Source organism: Stylophora pistillata, chromosome 5 (assembly GCF_964205215.1).
Source record: "Stylophora pistillata chromosome 5, jaStyPist1.2, whole genome shotgun sequence".
Lineage (NCBI taxonomy): Eukaryota > Metazoa > Cnidaria > Anthozoa > Scleractinia > Pocilloporidae > Stylophora > Stylophora pistillata.
In genome coordinates, this window is record NC_142523.1 from 25,015,723 (window position 1) to 25,031,361 (window position 15,639).

At 38.6% G+C, this 15,639-nt stretch overlaps 1 protein-coding gene and 1 pseudogene across 2 annotated transcripts; both read right to left on the reverse strand.

Annotated features, from left to right (window-relative positions):
* Positions 1–296: 296 nt before the first annotated feature.
* LOC148730992 (adiponectin receptor protein 2-like) lies at positions 297–9,383 on the reverse strand (annotated as a pseudogene).
* Positions 9,384–10,273: 890 nt separating this feature from the next.
* Positions 10,274–15,613, reverse strand: LOC148730993 (methylglutaconyl-CoA hydratase, mitochondrial-like). Of its 2 annotated transcripts, none has more exons than XM_088759756.1 (7): positions 15,297–15,613; positions 14,937–15,004; positions 14,286–14,358; positions 13,321–13,572; positions 12,057–12,295; positions 11,059–11,106; positions 10,274–10,770 (listed from the first exon to the last, which is right to left on the reverse strand). In XM_088759756.1, exons 1-7 carry the CDS (start codon positions 15,313–15,315, stop codon positions 10,693–10,695), a joined length of 777 nt encoding a protein of 258 aa, XP_088615882.1. In that variant the 5' UTR covers positions 15,316–15,613; the 3' UTR covers positions 10,274–10,692. The 2 variants fall into 2 exon arrangements, with proteins under 2 accessions (XP_088615882.1, XP_088615881.1); XM_088759755.1 differs by having other exon boundaries at positions 14,937–15,099.
* Positions 15,614–15,639: the final 26 nt, after the last annotated feature.

Consider the following 15,639-nt stretch of genomic DNA (forward strand, 5'->3'; position numbering starts at 1 on the left):
ACTATATTAATAATACTTAGATGCAAAAATTGAACTCGACTCTCTATTCAAGCTGTTCTTTCGCACGCATCACTTCAAACTGAGTTGTGCGGTGTCTTCCCTGATGTTAATAGTTACTGGAACTTTTCACTCAAACGCTTTTCCATTGATTTGCTCTTAAATGAGCTCAAAATGTATTTGCGCTCGCTGAGCGTGAAGACGGTTCGGAGAGACCTGTGGGCGACGTTCTACGACTATGACCCCGACCTCCTCTTCAAACAACGAGGCACCCTAGTACTCGTAAGTGTTCTCGACAACAAGGCACTCTAGTACTCATACGTGTCCTCTCATAGCAAGATATGGGCACTTCTGAATGGAAAGAATGATTCTGACAAAGTTCAACTTTCGCATGAAGGTCCCTTTTCAAATCTGTACTGTGCCATTTGACAAATTCCTTACAAATGAACAAACGCTGTGGCCAGGACAAGCAAATGGAAGATCTGGCCGCTCTGAGACTGAATATAAAGTAGAGGAGTAACGGTTTCTAAAGAGACTGTGGCGCTGCATTGGTAGGAGGTATTACAAGATTTGATTTTGTCAGCTGAGTTGATTATGTGAGTTAGTCATTGTTTTCAAAGCTTACATTTCGAGCGTAAGTCAATAAAAATGAATTTAAAGAATTAATAGGTAGACTTAAAGCCGTAAGGGCAGGACTTCGGTGAATTATCCAAACTATCTATCTTAGAAGAATTATTAGACATAATTCTAATACAGATATGATTTCTTGGTGATGTTTAGCAACCGAACTTCCAGTGCACGGTTTGAGTTAAACCTGACGAAAGATAAAGAGCCCAAGAAACATTTAACAAAACTGATGATAAGAGCCGCAAAGGCTTGCTTACCCAGATGTCACACTTGCCGGGAAAAATCTCTCAGGAATTCGAGTGGCATACGTAACGGCACTTGCAGTGTAGAGTAGACACATCAGAGCTACCCTGGCGCCCGCAGCTTGCCGGTACGCTAAAGTTACTCCATACAAACATAAGAGATGTATTACAGGAATAAATCCACAGTGGCCAAATCAAAGCATTATACCTGAAACGGAAACTTCATGCGAAATCAAATTATGTTTCCATTGTACATACCTAGTGCACATGACTAGCGCGCACCCAGCTTCACAAATTGGCGGAATACTTTTTCTGAGATGAGCTCTCCCGTGATGCAAATTGTCATTTTATTGTAAAGAGATATGGCTACTGAATAAGAATCGGGAATAAATCTTCGAAAACAGTAATTGAGTACTTGCTGGTACATACAAAATTATAGTTTTATTTGAAACTGAAATGAGAATAAATGAGAATAAGTCCCATCTGGGGCTCGGATTTTTCTATGAAATGAGAATGAGTATGAAATAATAATATAAAAGAGCTAAAGGACACTTTTTCTTTCTAGTTCAACTTTCCATAACATTTTATATCAAAGATTTTCAATGCAGGTTTCATTCTCAGAGAAAGATCAAGTCATACATAGAAGAGGCTCTATTGTATATCAAAGATTTTCAATGCAGGTTTCATTTTCAGAGAAAGATCAAGTCATACATAGAAGAGGTTCTATTGTATATCAAAGATTTTCAATGCAGGTTTCATTTTTAGAGAAAGATCAAGTCATACATAGAAGAGGCTCTATTGTATATCAAAGATTTTCAATGCAGGTTTCATTTTCAGAGAAAGATCAAGTCATACATAGAAGAGGCTCTATTGTATATCAAAGATTTTCAGCAGAGGTTTTATTTTCAGAGAAAGATCAAGTCATACATAGAAGAGGCTCTATTGTATATCAAAGATTTTCAATGCAGGTTTCATTTTCAGAGAAAGATCAAGTCATACATAGAAGAGGCTCTATTGTATATCAAAGATTTTCAATGCAGGTTTCATTTTCAGAGAAAGATCAAGTCCTACATAGAAGAGGCTCTATTGTATATCAAAGATTTTCAATGCAGATTTCATTTTCAGAGAAAGATCAAGTCCTACATAGAAGAGAGGCTCTATTCGCTGTTGTACATACCTAGTGCGCATGACTAAGGCTCTGCTCGCTGTTTTTCAGACACTGTATCTGTGCTCAATCGCATGCGCATGCGCCTCCATAAATATTTTATGATTGTATCATCATCTTTGTTATATAATACCGTCTCTATGACACTCTCTTTTCAAATAAATACAATAAGGTTTGCCAATTAAAAGTGATTTTCTAAAGAATTTCATTAGTTTATATGCTTTGCAAAAAAAGAAATAGCTTGCCGTAATGTGAAACATTGGGCACCAGTCGCATAGCCAGCCAGTCTATATTGATAAGACCTCATAGCTTTACAACCTTGGCACTGTAAAAAATTTTGATTGACTGTCGAAAGTAATCCAGGATTACATTGGCTCTACTCAACTTCGCTCTGTGATTGGTCCAGAAAACTCGTAATCTCTTCGTCCAATCAGATGGAAAACTAAAACAAACGCGTTTTCCCGCGCTTTAAGCAGTTTGCCGTATTTACTTTGAACTCTCATTGGCCACTGATAATGTAAACCTTTGTTTTGATTGGTCGCTGTGATTATTATTTAATATACTTTTTCTTTTTGGACGCTTAATTGAAAACTGCTATATTAATTGAGTTTTGAACGACAAATTTACCTGCTCTAAATAGTCGGTAATGGGGCGCGCTGAATTTGTCCCATGAGGAAACAATGATGCAGATCACACCAAGAGAACAGATCATTAACACGTATACACTCTTCAAAACTCTTGAACGGTAGAAACCATAATATAACTGAGGTAGAAATGATCCCATGATGAATATTGCTCTCCCTGCGTAATCGAGCCTTGAAAATCAAATGGAACAAAGCACATCAACATTTGATCAAACGAATTTATATACGGCTCGCACAAATACGGGTCGCATGAGGGGAACTCGTTGAAAACCAAATAAGACAGAATTCCAACAACGCTAGAAGCATTTGGAAAAAAATCAGGTCGTGTATTCCAAATACGGCTGGCACAAAGGGAATTCGTTGAAAAACAAATAAGACAGAATTCCAACAACACTAGAAGCATTTATAACATAACCAAAGTAGAGCACGCGCTCTGATTGGTCAATTTAGCGTCCCCCATTTGCCCATGGGTATACGCTGCTGACGTGAGCAAATGCAAAGACTATTTTTCTGCGCTTGTTTGTTTTTTCTGGTCACGTAAGATTTGTTAAATAAAAGGGAATTCTTTAGCTACAATGTATCAATGTTATGTTATAAAACAAATGGTAAACACTACAGCGTACACTATTGAGTTATGGATGCACTTGGGAGGTTTGCTAAGCACTCAAGAAGCTAGAGTCGCTCTCGGCTATCGCCTCGAGCGACTCTTACGCTTCTTTCGTGCTTATCAACCTCTCGCTTGCACCCATAACTCAATAGAGTACGCTGTGGTATTACCATTTGTTAATTGGAAAACAATCAGGTCATGTATTCCAAAACAGTCCATGAATGTCAAGATTTTTACTAAAGGTGATCAAACCGTAGCAAACGAATTTAACAAGTTCTTTAACTCGGTTGGGAAAACTCAACTTCTCGCTAACAAATTTAATTACGCGCCAGCCCCGGACACCTTCATTCCGAGAGACTTCATTCCAACTTCAGAACAGTTCTCTTTCACGACGGTGGAATGCTCTCAGGTTACAGACATGGTTTATTCAATACCTAACAACAAAGCTCCAGGAATTGACAAAGTACCACCTCGTGTAATTAAAGAGAGTTTGCAGACCATCGATCCTTGTATCACCTCCATCATTAATTCCTCTCTTGAAAGTGGTGTTTTTCCAATTTTCAAGAATGGAGATCATGAAGAAGCCAACAGACCAATATCGCTGCTCCTAATACTCTCTAAGACATGCGAAAGGGCGGCATTAAATCAGCTGTCTTCATATCTAACAACTAAGCAAAGAATATCAGCGAAACAAAGCGGCAACAAAAGAAGGCATTCAACCGAAACAGCACTGATCTCCACTACTGATTTTAGTCTTCGCACGATCGACCAGAAGAAAATCACGGCAGTCGTATGCCTTGATATGAGTAAAGCCTTTGACACTATCAACCACGTGATTCTTCTAAAGAAACTAAAGGACATTGGTTTATCATCTTCTGCACTTCAATGGTTCGAAAGCTATCTTTCTCAAAGAAAACAGGCAGTCCACATCAACTCTGTATAGATTAACAGTAGTCAGTGGTGTACCGCAAGAGAGTGTAGTAGGAGCATTATCATTTATGTAAACAACCTACCAAACATCTGTCAGGATTGTTCAACTGAGTGCTATGTGGATGACACAAAGCTTCTATTATCCTTTACTGCGAATTATTCTACTGAAGCTATAGAAAGAGTGAACTCTGATCTGCAACGGATACACGATTGGTGTTTCGACAATTGCTTAATGCTTAATCCTGAGAAGACTAAACTGATGGTCTTTGGCAGTCGAAGAATGTCTCTTAAAGTACCAGACTTTAAATTGTCCCTGCTTGGAAAGGAAATAATCCCAGCTCAAACAGTCAGAGACCTTGGTGTTACTTTCGATCCCACATTATCCTTTGACAATCATATCTCTGCGACTGTCTCATCTTGCATGTTGAAACTATCCCAACTAAGCCGCATTAGATTCGCTTTTAACAAAGATCTGCTTGAAACTATAATTAACGCACTTGTTTTTAGTAAGATGTCCTGCTGTTCGTCAGTAAGGTCGTCCACATCAGCTTGCAATGTTCATAAGCTACAATATGTTCAAAATTTTGCCGCCCGACTTATTTGCAATGTAAAGAAGTATGATCATATTTCTTCCACATTAAGGAATCTACGTTGGCTACCGGCAAAAACCATCCTGTACTATCGTGATGCTACCTTATCATTTCAATGTATAAAGGGCCAAGTGCCTGAATATTTTACATCCGAGCTGGTAACAAGAGGAAACGTATCTGGGCGTATAACGAGGAACTTTCAACAACTTAACATTCCTCTTTTTAAAACTACAACAGGTCAGAGGACCTTTTATCATAGAAGTGTAGCCATCTGGAATAAACTTGACCCAAGATTGAAACTATATGAAAAACCAGTTCCTTTTAAGAGAGCTTTGAAAAGGTATCTCCTGAATGACTCTTTATCTAAATAAGCATTCTATTTATAAAGTTATAATTAATTTATATTGTATATAACAGGTTATTAGTTAGTTTTGTATGTATAGTACCAAGTATGTAAATTATGTAATTGTTCACTGAAAAGCCCCAGACGGAGACGTGTTCAATAAAATATATGTATTTATGTAATTTCGTAAGTACATCATCTTAGACTTTCTGGTAGAAACTATGGGAGGAAATGGCGCACTAGCTGGACAGGGTAACTAACTAACAACTGATTTGTAGACCAGTCAAACAGCGGGTTGACTATGTAGCCTGCCAAATGATCACCTGGCTGAAAAGCTGAGTAAATGATAGTATGACTTGCTTACTGACTGAAGGGCTGACTGACTGGCTTACTCACTGACTGATTGATTGACCGACTGGTTGACTGACTGACGGACTGACTGACCGACTGACTGACCGACTGATTGATTGACTGAATGATTGACTGACTGACTGACTGACTGACTGACTGACTGACTGGTTGACTGACTGACTGACTGACTGACTGATAGATTGACTGACTGATTGATTGACTGACTGACTGACTGATTGACCGACTGACTGACTGACTGACTGACTGATTGATTGACTTACTGACTTACTGACTGATAGATTGACTGACTGATTGATTGACTGACTGACTGACTGATTGACCGACTGACTGACTGACTGACTGACTGATTGATTGACTGACTGATTGACCGACTGGTTGACTGACTGACTATGTTACTGACTGACTCACCGACCGACTGAAAACGAGATTTTGTTTGACCGATTCGTTAACTGATTGAATGACTGACTAACTGCTGTCAGACGGAGATTGACAGACTGACCGAACCGAATGAGTGGTTGAATAATGTAACAATTATGTGACTAACTTTATGGCACGCTGGCTTTTTTTTTTCGCTCATCTTCTTTAACGTTCGTTTTATTAAAGAAACGCGGATATAATCGAGACTCCATTAAGACAAGATTTACGAATGAACCCAGTTCAAGCCTCCGAGTGACTGCGCCATTCCTCAGCGTGGTAAAATATGACATGTTAAGTTACAGAAATACAGGCAAGCTTACCTTCGAAAAATTATCTTGGGGACCGTCTTTGCCGGAATGGCAGTAAACAGTGTGAAAAATCCTGGAAACTCCCAAACACAAGATTGCGCCGACAAAGAAGCAGCTCAAGACAAGTTTCTCGTGCCAGTCTCCAGGGAACGGATTAGCGACAGAGACGGGTCGCAGAAGCATGTACGATGTAATACACACAAACACAATAAAACCAATCAAATGAGTCCAAATATTTATTACCCGTTTCACTGTGAAGTTTAAAGATACTCTTAAAGCAGTATCTAAAACATGGCATCGGTGGTCTGTGGAAACTGGATGAAAATTAACTTCCGCAAGGCCAGTCTGGTAGTTCAGAATAGGACAGAAGGTGTTTTTCATTATGATATACCAACTCTGACTCCTGGCGAAATGATTTCTTCCTCAGCAACACCATTCCTAGTCTCTTGTGAATTTTCTTTTGCAGCGTTTCGCTTTCTTTCGTGTCTTTGAGGAGTACCAGTCATGTCTTTTCAACAATATAAGCCTCCTTTGAGCTCGTAAATGAGTACGATTCAACAGAGAAAACCTAATTCTTCCCAGTAGGCAAACATCAAATGAATACTTACAACGCCGGTTTAAGAAATCTAAACAGTACTGACTATAGGTCATCGTATTCACCAGCTTCTCGCGTGCATTTATGCAAAATACGATTCTATGTGCTATTCTTTTACCCAGTAATTCAAACCTGTCCTTAATTCTAAAACAATGATTTCTTGAATTAGCTTATCAAACGGAAACGCATGGTTGAAATCACGTTATCTCAACAATGCTAATGATTGAATCCATAGAAAACATTGTCTCTAATGACGCTATAAAATTACCTTCGCTTAAGGATGTAAACTTTTCTCCCTTAATTTAATGTATCAGCGTTTGGCATAAAAGTAAAGTCTCAAGAGAAAGTGTAAAGTTCAGTTATTCGAACGACTCAGAGATGTGTTGCAAAACAATTCGATTTATAATACCATTCAGTGTTGTGATAAAGATTATCCTCAAGCTTTCACTTAATTGACTAAACCATCAACCCGGATATGAAAAATCTCCCTATTATCTTTCCGTGTGTAGTTGAATTACCTTTAGTTAGTTAGCAGTTTGTCGCCTCAGCTCACTGATGCTTGTCTGTACTGCGGTTCAAAGTTATAACAATTATATTGCTCCTTACGCTTTCATTTGAGCATTGAAAGATAAAGATATTTTGCGAGCATTTAAGACGTTAAGTTTATGTTGATTTCCTTTCTTGGTTTCATCGCTTCTGATTGTTAACCGACAACAGAAAGATTGCCCGGTCTTACCGGAGTCTTAATCTTTTCAGAACCATAGACAATGTTCAATAAATCATTCAAACGCATTACTAAGCGGTAAGGATATTTTCATTCTTATGGTTTTCAAGGCTTTGAAAACAAAACTTACGATTCAAATCCGGACAAATCTTTCACGGACTCTAACAACTTCAGAAAAGTAATAACTTTGAACATATCCTTAGCTTTTATTAGATATCCTTACTTATCGCTTGGCTGTAATAAGAAATTATTAAATTTAAGCTTCCCTTTTGGGTTATTGAGGAAAAATACACAAACAGTGTGGCGATAAAGTTTGGTGTAACTGAACCTGCGTCTCATTACCACAGACTAACCAACCGATTAAAATCCTCCTTATTGTGCCTATTTTTTTCCCAACCCGGCAATAAGAATTTGGTGAAAAAGAGAAGAGAAAGCAGTCCACCACTTTCTCGTATTTTGATATTTCCAAAATATTTGTCTTTTAATCTCCTCCAAAAGAAAAGAAAAAAAATTAATATTCAATTCAGTACCACCTTACGAAACATTATCAGTTCCCTTTATGGTTTCACAGGAGCTGGTTCCCAAAGCAACATGAAGAGCCACCGTAATTACATCACAGTCTTTCGCAGAAAAATTTGAATATTCCATGTCAAACACTAAAGGCCCACTTTTTCTAGTCAGTTCATTGTATTTCTGCACCATTCAATCGGCGTTCCAGAGATTTCAGTTTGCTTCCTGGTGAAGTGGGATGATTGGTATAATGTTAGAATCGATTCATCAACGAAGTCGAGAATCCAGTTAAAACCAAATAGCCTTATTGGCCTAGCAAACCCAGTGCAGGTTTAGTAAGTCCCTTCAGGTCGGGACAGCATCAAATAACACCCATGCACGTATTGCGGGCGCACAGTAAGCTCGCTCCGCGAGTTGCTATTGCAGTCAGCTGCATTATATAATCGGACTCTTTCCGAGTTCTCAAACTTCACACTTTCTAATTTTGGGATTTATCTGCATGAGAATTGAAAGTCATTTATATCTCAAAGGCTTCACAATTGTAATCAATTTAGAACAGAAGCCTGGTCTCAAGGTATCCCGGCCCGAAAACGACTAAACTTCTTCTCCTGGCTGGACATGAGTAAAATATATTTGAAAGAAAATTTAATTGATCCAAATATCGCCCGGATTATTTCATTTTGACGAGAATATTGTCTTCCAATGCACGAGTATATATATTTTGCCTGACTTAAGTGTCAATTAATTTCGTTGTATTAATATTTATTGCTTTCATATCCAGCTTTGAACTTGACCCTCCCCAGCGTGTATTGAGCTCATGCAGGAGCAGTCATCACCTGAGTTTTGTTTTCGAAAACATTACTTTGACTCCAGATTTATCTTTCTCTAAATCAAGAGCCAATAATTGGGACAGAGAGCGAATCTGAGGGCGTGGCAGGGATATGTGAATTTCACTAAAGTTATTGTTAGAGTTACAATTAAACGAAAGTCTAATTCCTGGGACGTCCGCACATCCTAATTAAAGCGCGCTAGCCCTTGTATTTATGATAGAGAGATTTGGCAAGAGGACGGGAAAGTCATTTCAGAACGGGAGAGCGAACGGAATAGTCTGGACACGACACCATTCGACTTCCGGTGTTAGCGTTGCCGTTCTCCCAAACAAGTTTAGGACGTCACTTTGCTGGTTTTTCCGTCGCGATCAGAACGCCTCAGATTTCCGACAATTGTGCACTTGTAAATCGATCCAAACGAGATAATACTGTTTGGAAGTATTTCAATACTCATGTTCAGGATAATTGGGTCCCTTTCTTTGTTTTAATCGGTGTATTTTTGAAAACTTGTCGCCTCAATATGCTGGTTCCGGAAAGAAAATTGGAACACAATCGTTGGCAAGCGATCCAAGATTTCAGGACTCATTTTGTTTTTGAATGAGCAAGGCTTTAGACAATGAAAGGGCTTTTCTTTAATACATTTCTTTAATAAGACTATGTGAAAACTCTACGAATGGGATATATGCTGTTGAATTTTATCGTAAATCGATTCATCAATAACCATGCTGCATGTTGAGGTTTGGAGCAGTCAATAAAATTAACAATCACGAATCTTACATACCGTAAAATTTTGAAATGATAAAGCTTTACATGTATGCAGAAATAGCTATATGTAAATAGCTATATATGTATGCAGATATAGCTTTACATGTATGCAGAAATTCAGCCCCTTAAGTTTCTCATACAGTTTTATCAAATAACTAACTTGTTAAATTTTAACCCTATACACTTCAACAGTATCCAGATTCTAGATAATTGCGACTTTATCTCTGAAAAAGAGGTGACAGTAAGCATTATTATAGCCTTTGAGCTATAATGAGGTTGTTGTTTGGTCTCGTCACGCAATGTTGGAGAGAAAGCGTTGCGTGACGAGTTCAAAATGGGGCTGTGGAGGGGACTGCAGGAAGAGTGGTACCAATGCAGTCTATTTTTGCCATCAATTATTCAGACACCAGCACCAGTTACTAAGTGTCCAATTTCAACCCACATATCCAAACAAATAACTCCTGCATGCATAGCATGCCTATGTTTTAACCTACAGCAGAATCAGTACAGGACAATAATAATTAGTGCCCCCCTTGACTATTAGCACTCATCCTCCAATAAATTCCCCCTCTTTTACCCAACAGTTTAAATATAAGCCCTTATGCACTTTTTGAGGAAGTACAGTATTCAATTTTATAATTTCTCCTTTAGTTTCAACAAATAATACAGTAGTTAATAATGATTTCCATAGAAAAATCTGACAGGGTCCTTTTATTAAAAGCTGGTAAAGGGGGGGGGGGGGATGGGGTGGGGGTGTACATCAGTATACATATTCTCCATACAGTTTTCTATGTATTTCTTAAGGTGCTGAAAAGGAGAATTTGTTTAACAATCAAGAGCTTGTTTAGTTGGTGATCATTTCCTTTATTCTCCTAACCTTAATGTTTGATTCAGGGGTGATATTGTAAGGAGAAATTAGATGCTGGTCACTCTTAGGGAGTCAAACAGTTCACCAGAGTCTTCGTTCCATTTTCCAGTTGCACATTTACTTCATCATGTCCATGCTTTTCTGTCATGTTATTCTGTTCACTCCCCTGTGTATTGTGGTGTTCTTTTCTCTTTGAATGCTTTAAGACCCTCAAGTCTGTCTTTGGTAGGTATAACCTGATGGAAGAAAATTCACAACTTTTGACTCATGAAAACATTGTTTTACATAATTTCAATTTAAATACGAAAACATTGTTTTGTTTGACAATAACAGTACAGACCACCCAAACCACTGTGTTTCTCACCACAATATCAATGTCAAATAAAACGAGTCTTGCAGTGCATGGCATGTTGGAATATGACACATTGACATGAGTAGCATTGTGTGTACTCTCTTATCAACAATGGCAAATTAGCCACTTAGATTGCGACATTACTGCAGTAAAAAAATATTTGCACCCATACCTGAGCATAACAACCTTCTTCAAATGACATGGCTGACGTGAAGTCAGCCTGCAGAAAGAAAGAAGACACAAATCACATATTCTGGGAGCAAAACCATTTCATTATAACAAAACCTTGCTGTATTGAATGCATTCCATGGTTTAACATTAGCGTGCATATTTTCCATACTGTTCTCTATACATTTCTTATACTACCATCAAGGATGATTTGTTTAACAGTCAAGAGCTCCTCTAATTTGTGATCAATTCTTTTATTCTCGTGACCTTGGTATTTGATTCAGCACTAATATTGTAACGGGAAAACAGCTTCAAGTCACTGTTAACTGAATGATTAAGGGGTTCAACTTAATTACCTTGCAAAGGGTGTCATGATGATACTAAAAATGCTGGTTACTTTGAATAGATTTTATTTTTCCTTTTTTTGTTGTTTACTTGTCAGACTTGTCTAGTATGTACTTAGAAACCTCAGATGTGATCATGAGATTTGAGAATTAAAAAAAATGAAAGAAGAGAATCAAATAAGGGAAACCATACAACTACTCATTGATCATTAGTTGTGACCTTTTTAACCCTAACATGATCAGTCCACATATTCTCCATACTGTCCGCTATACATTACCTAAGGTGCTGACCAGGAGAATTTGGTTAACAATCAAGAACTTATTTAGTTTGTGATCATTTCCTTCATTCTCACGACCAGGACCTTAACCCGTCGTTAACGTTAACTGCCACTCAATGAGAAATCCTGTGCCAACACAAACTGATATAACATTTTTCCAGAATTCTAGCTTGTTTCCAGTTTCAGTGACCAGTTCAATCTACCTCTCCAGTACCAAAGATTTGATGGTTACTCTCTAACTTTTGACGTGTTGAGAATGTCATTGAGTAGGTCCAGCAAGCAGTGAAGAGGTTAATGTGTGATTCAGTGGTGATATTTAAAGGAGAAATTAGTCACTAGTCACTCTTGCAGATCAAAAGGTTAAAAAAAAAAGGACTTACCTGGATTCCCTTGTTAATTGCTAGTTTGGCCATCTTCACAGCAACAGGTCCTCGGGGAAGAATTTCTTCAGCTAAAACAAGTGCTCTTTGAAATGCTGCATCACCAGTTTCAGTTTGTTCAGCAACATAATCAGCCAAACCTATTTCTTCGGCTTCTGTACCATTGATCATTTTGCCTGTAAAAATCATTTCCTTGGCTTTTGAGATACCTAATAGCCTTGGTAGACGTTGAGTACCTCCTAATAAAAACAGAAACTGACAGGCTGTCAGACCATTTTGCACCAACTTTGTGAAGTGTGATCAAAGATGATAAGTGTTGGACTAATTCTAACATCAATTAGTGTCTGACGTAAAAAAAAGTTACTCATTACTTTCCAGAATGCTGAAAATCTTGTCTTAGAGAGTTTCAAATTTCAAATCTTTCAGGGGGAGCATGCCCACAGAACCCCTCTCCTTGAGGGACCTGTTGCTTTGCAACCATCACGCTTGCAACACAATCATACAGGCTGCCTACTCAGTTCATATCATACATTTATTACACCTTCTAATGAGAACCCTGTAAAAGCTCTGTGATATCATTCATCTCAGATGTCAAGGCTGAAATACCAATAGCTGACTTGCACACAAGACTTAATGAATGATGCACTCTATATGAATTGGAAAAAAGGGATTTAAACCCTCTAACTCCCAGATGTGATCATCGTGTAACTTCTTCCCATGAGTTCAATATGCTATCATCTTGCACTAGGTTATGAGAAAAGACAGGCTTATCAGCCAGAGGGTGTGATCATGATCTAACACTCCCCTCTGATTTCCAAGGAAATGTAGTGTGGTTAGAAGAGAGAATTGCTAATTTGATCTTGGGAGTCAAAGCGTCAACCTTTAACTCCCACGAGTGACCAAGAGAGAATTTCTCCTCATTTCTCCATCAATAAAGAATCAAACAGAAAAGTGATGAGAATAAATAAAAATATTCATTGGTGGATTACCAGTAAGTTGATGCAACACCAAATTCTCACAATTATAACATCAATTGAATTGTAGGAAAGGGCCTCTTCTGAATTGTCATTGCCTATTGTTGTGAAGAGTAGCCTACCAAATGCTTACGAGGGGGGATGGCGGTGAGGCAGCTTGTGATAGCCTAAGGGAAGAGGAGTTAGGTTGTTTGTGATGGTCTTCAATTCCATCCAGAGACAATGAAATTCCCAGCTGCCATGGATAAGTAGCAGTAAAACAAGCAAAGTTAATCTTATGAAAACTGTACCTGCCCCAGGAATTATAGCCAAACGAGTTTCTGTCAGCCCTACTTTAGTGTTACTTGCAGCAATCCTTAAGTCACATGACAGGGCCATTTCAAGCCCACCACCTAGGGCGTGGCCATCTAAAGCAGCAATCGTAAGCATTGGTAGGTTGCGTAGTTCCATTATTGCTGCCCGAGCCATGAATACAAATGGTCCAACCTCATGCGCTGCCATTTTGGCTCTCTCTTTGAGATCAGCTCCTGCACAAGAAATACCTGGGAGTGATAAAAGACAGGAAAACTTGAGTAATACCAACTGTAATAAGGGTTCTACTACAAGAAAAAAAACAAGCATGAAATTTTTTTAGGTCTAGAATTCTACTAGTTGACAAAGCACTGGTCTACTTGTGTTCTTATCCAACACTGTCTTTCTCCAATCACGGGGATAAATGGTGCTCACAAATTAATTGCAAGGAAAACTTGACAAACTGCTGGAGTTGCCAGGGATGACCTGGCATCTCTTTTGGAAGATACCATGATAGCCTACCTGCAGCTGCCTTCTATCTAAGTATGCAACAATCACCAGGAACTCCTTCCAGGAACTCCTTTCTAAATCCCACAGGGATCAACGAACGCTTTTCATTCCACTAATTTATTCGTGTTTTTCTCGTTGCCATGTTCCCACCAATAACACAGCTCCATTTTCTGCCTTAAAAAGCACACACAACCCACAATTCCTCTATTCGCTCCAACGAAGGGCTAACGCTCAAAACGTCAGCTTTTGTAACTGTTATGGTGGCCAATTTACCATTTCAACTTTGTTGATATATCCAAATCCTTTCCAATGTTTGGAGGGGAAGAGGCTGCTGTTTACAGCTAGGCTACTTCTCCTCAACTCAGAGAACCACCTGGGCTCCCAAGACTATTTTATTTATGTTCCACTTCTACTACTGATACTTGGCCTGAGGTATCACTTTTGAAATTTTTACCTTGTGCATCACTTTTGATGATAACAGTTCTTACATTCTTGCCAAACTTCACACGGGCAAGGGCATCTGTAAACTAAATAACAAGAAGCTAACTTCTTGAATGCTTCTCTGCAAGAATCTTATTGTCAAAATCAAGTTAACAGCTATAAATAAGGTACTTGGTGTACCCCCCTGGTGAAGAGCTAATCTTTGACGAATTATTATTTTCACTCAATCATGTCTGACTCCATTCAGATTTGTGCATACTTTTGAGAAAGTTGTAACACATTAAACATGATCAAAGCAATAAGGGATTTTCCTGTGTTTCATGGAGAATTTGCTAAAGTTGCATAAACCTAGGATTCTGTAAAGGGCTGGCATATAAATGTCTCCAATTCACCTGTACCCCCTTTGTTGCTGTTCAGATGAAGCTATCTTAAAGTAAGGGAAGAGTGTTTTATTGCCACTTAAGATTATTCTAAAAGAAAGAAATAGCTGGAGGTGATAAGTGCAACAGAGGGATTCACAAGGGGTGATCCTAGAGCACCCATTAGGACTGGGGCAGGCAAGAAGTATAAAGCTGCAAAAGTCGATGACCCCTGGAAATTGGCAAAAGTAGGGTGGAAATTGACCCCCTTACTGATATGCACAACAAAATGAAAGGGGTCTCACCAGTCTTAAGAAATTCTGGGTCATGGGATTTTTTGCTTCTGGTCTGTTCATCACAAACAAGGCAATTCCTGTGAGAATACAATTTACCATCATTCTTTAAATATTTCAGTTCAACTGATCATAGAACCAGGCAAGATTTCTGCACAAACCCCTGCAGACAGTTCTTGGATAAATAAAACAATAGATTGCCTTTAGGATTACAGCTTTCCATTAGAATATTAAATGATTATTACCTGAGGTGTAGGTAAATATCCACTAATTTCACCAACACTTAGGTGAATAACTTTTTTTTAGTATATCCCATTCAGAAACTGAATTCTCAGTTTTGATCACGTACCAAATATCGCAATTTGTACTCACCACAAACTTTCAGAATCATTAGCTTTATAAATAGCCGCTCGACCCTTGTACCGACCAGTCGATAACTGTTGTCCCTTCTTTAAGCTTCACGGCGCTGACAACTTGCGCTGACAACTTGCTGGCGTTGACAACTTGCTTGCTTGCTTGCGCTGACAACTTGCAACTTCATGGCGCTTAACAACACTCGCGCTATTCTCGTTTTCCCATTGATCAACGGTAAAACCCATCTTTAGAGATGTCGTATTTGCAAAACAGTCGAGAAAAGAAATAACTTACGCACGAGCGATCAACCGATGGAAAGTACATTCAAAGATAAGCGTTTCTTTGTCTACAACCCACGGGC

Coding starts and splice junctions, on each gene's coding strand:
- LOC148730993 (XM_088759755.1), bottom strand. CDS start 15,029: ATGATGGTAAATTGTATTCTCACAGGAATTGCCTTGTTTGTGATGAAC. Junction 12,296..13,320: donor GGCTATAATTCCTGGGGCAG/GTACAGTTTTCA, acceptor TGTTTTTATTAG/GAGGTACTCAACGTCTACCA. Junction 10,771..11,058: donor AAGAAGGTTGTTATGCTCAG/GTATGGGTGCAA, acceptor TTCTTCCATCAG/GTTATACCTACCAAAGACAG.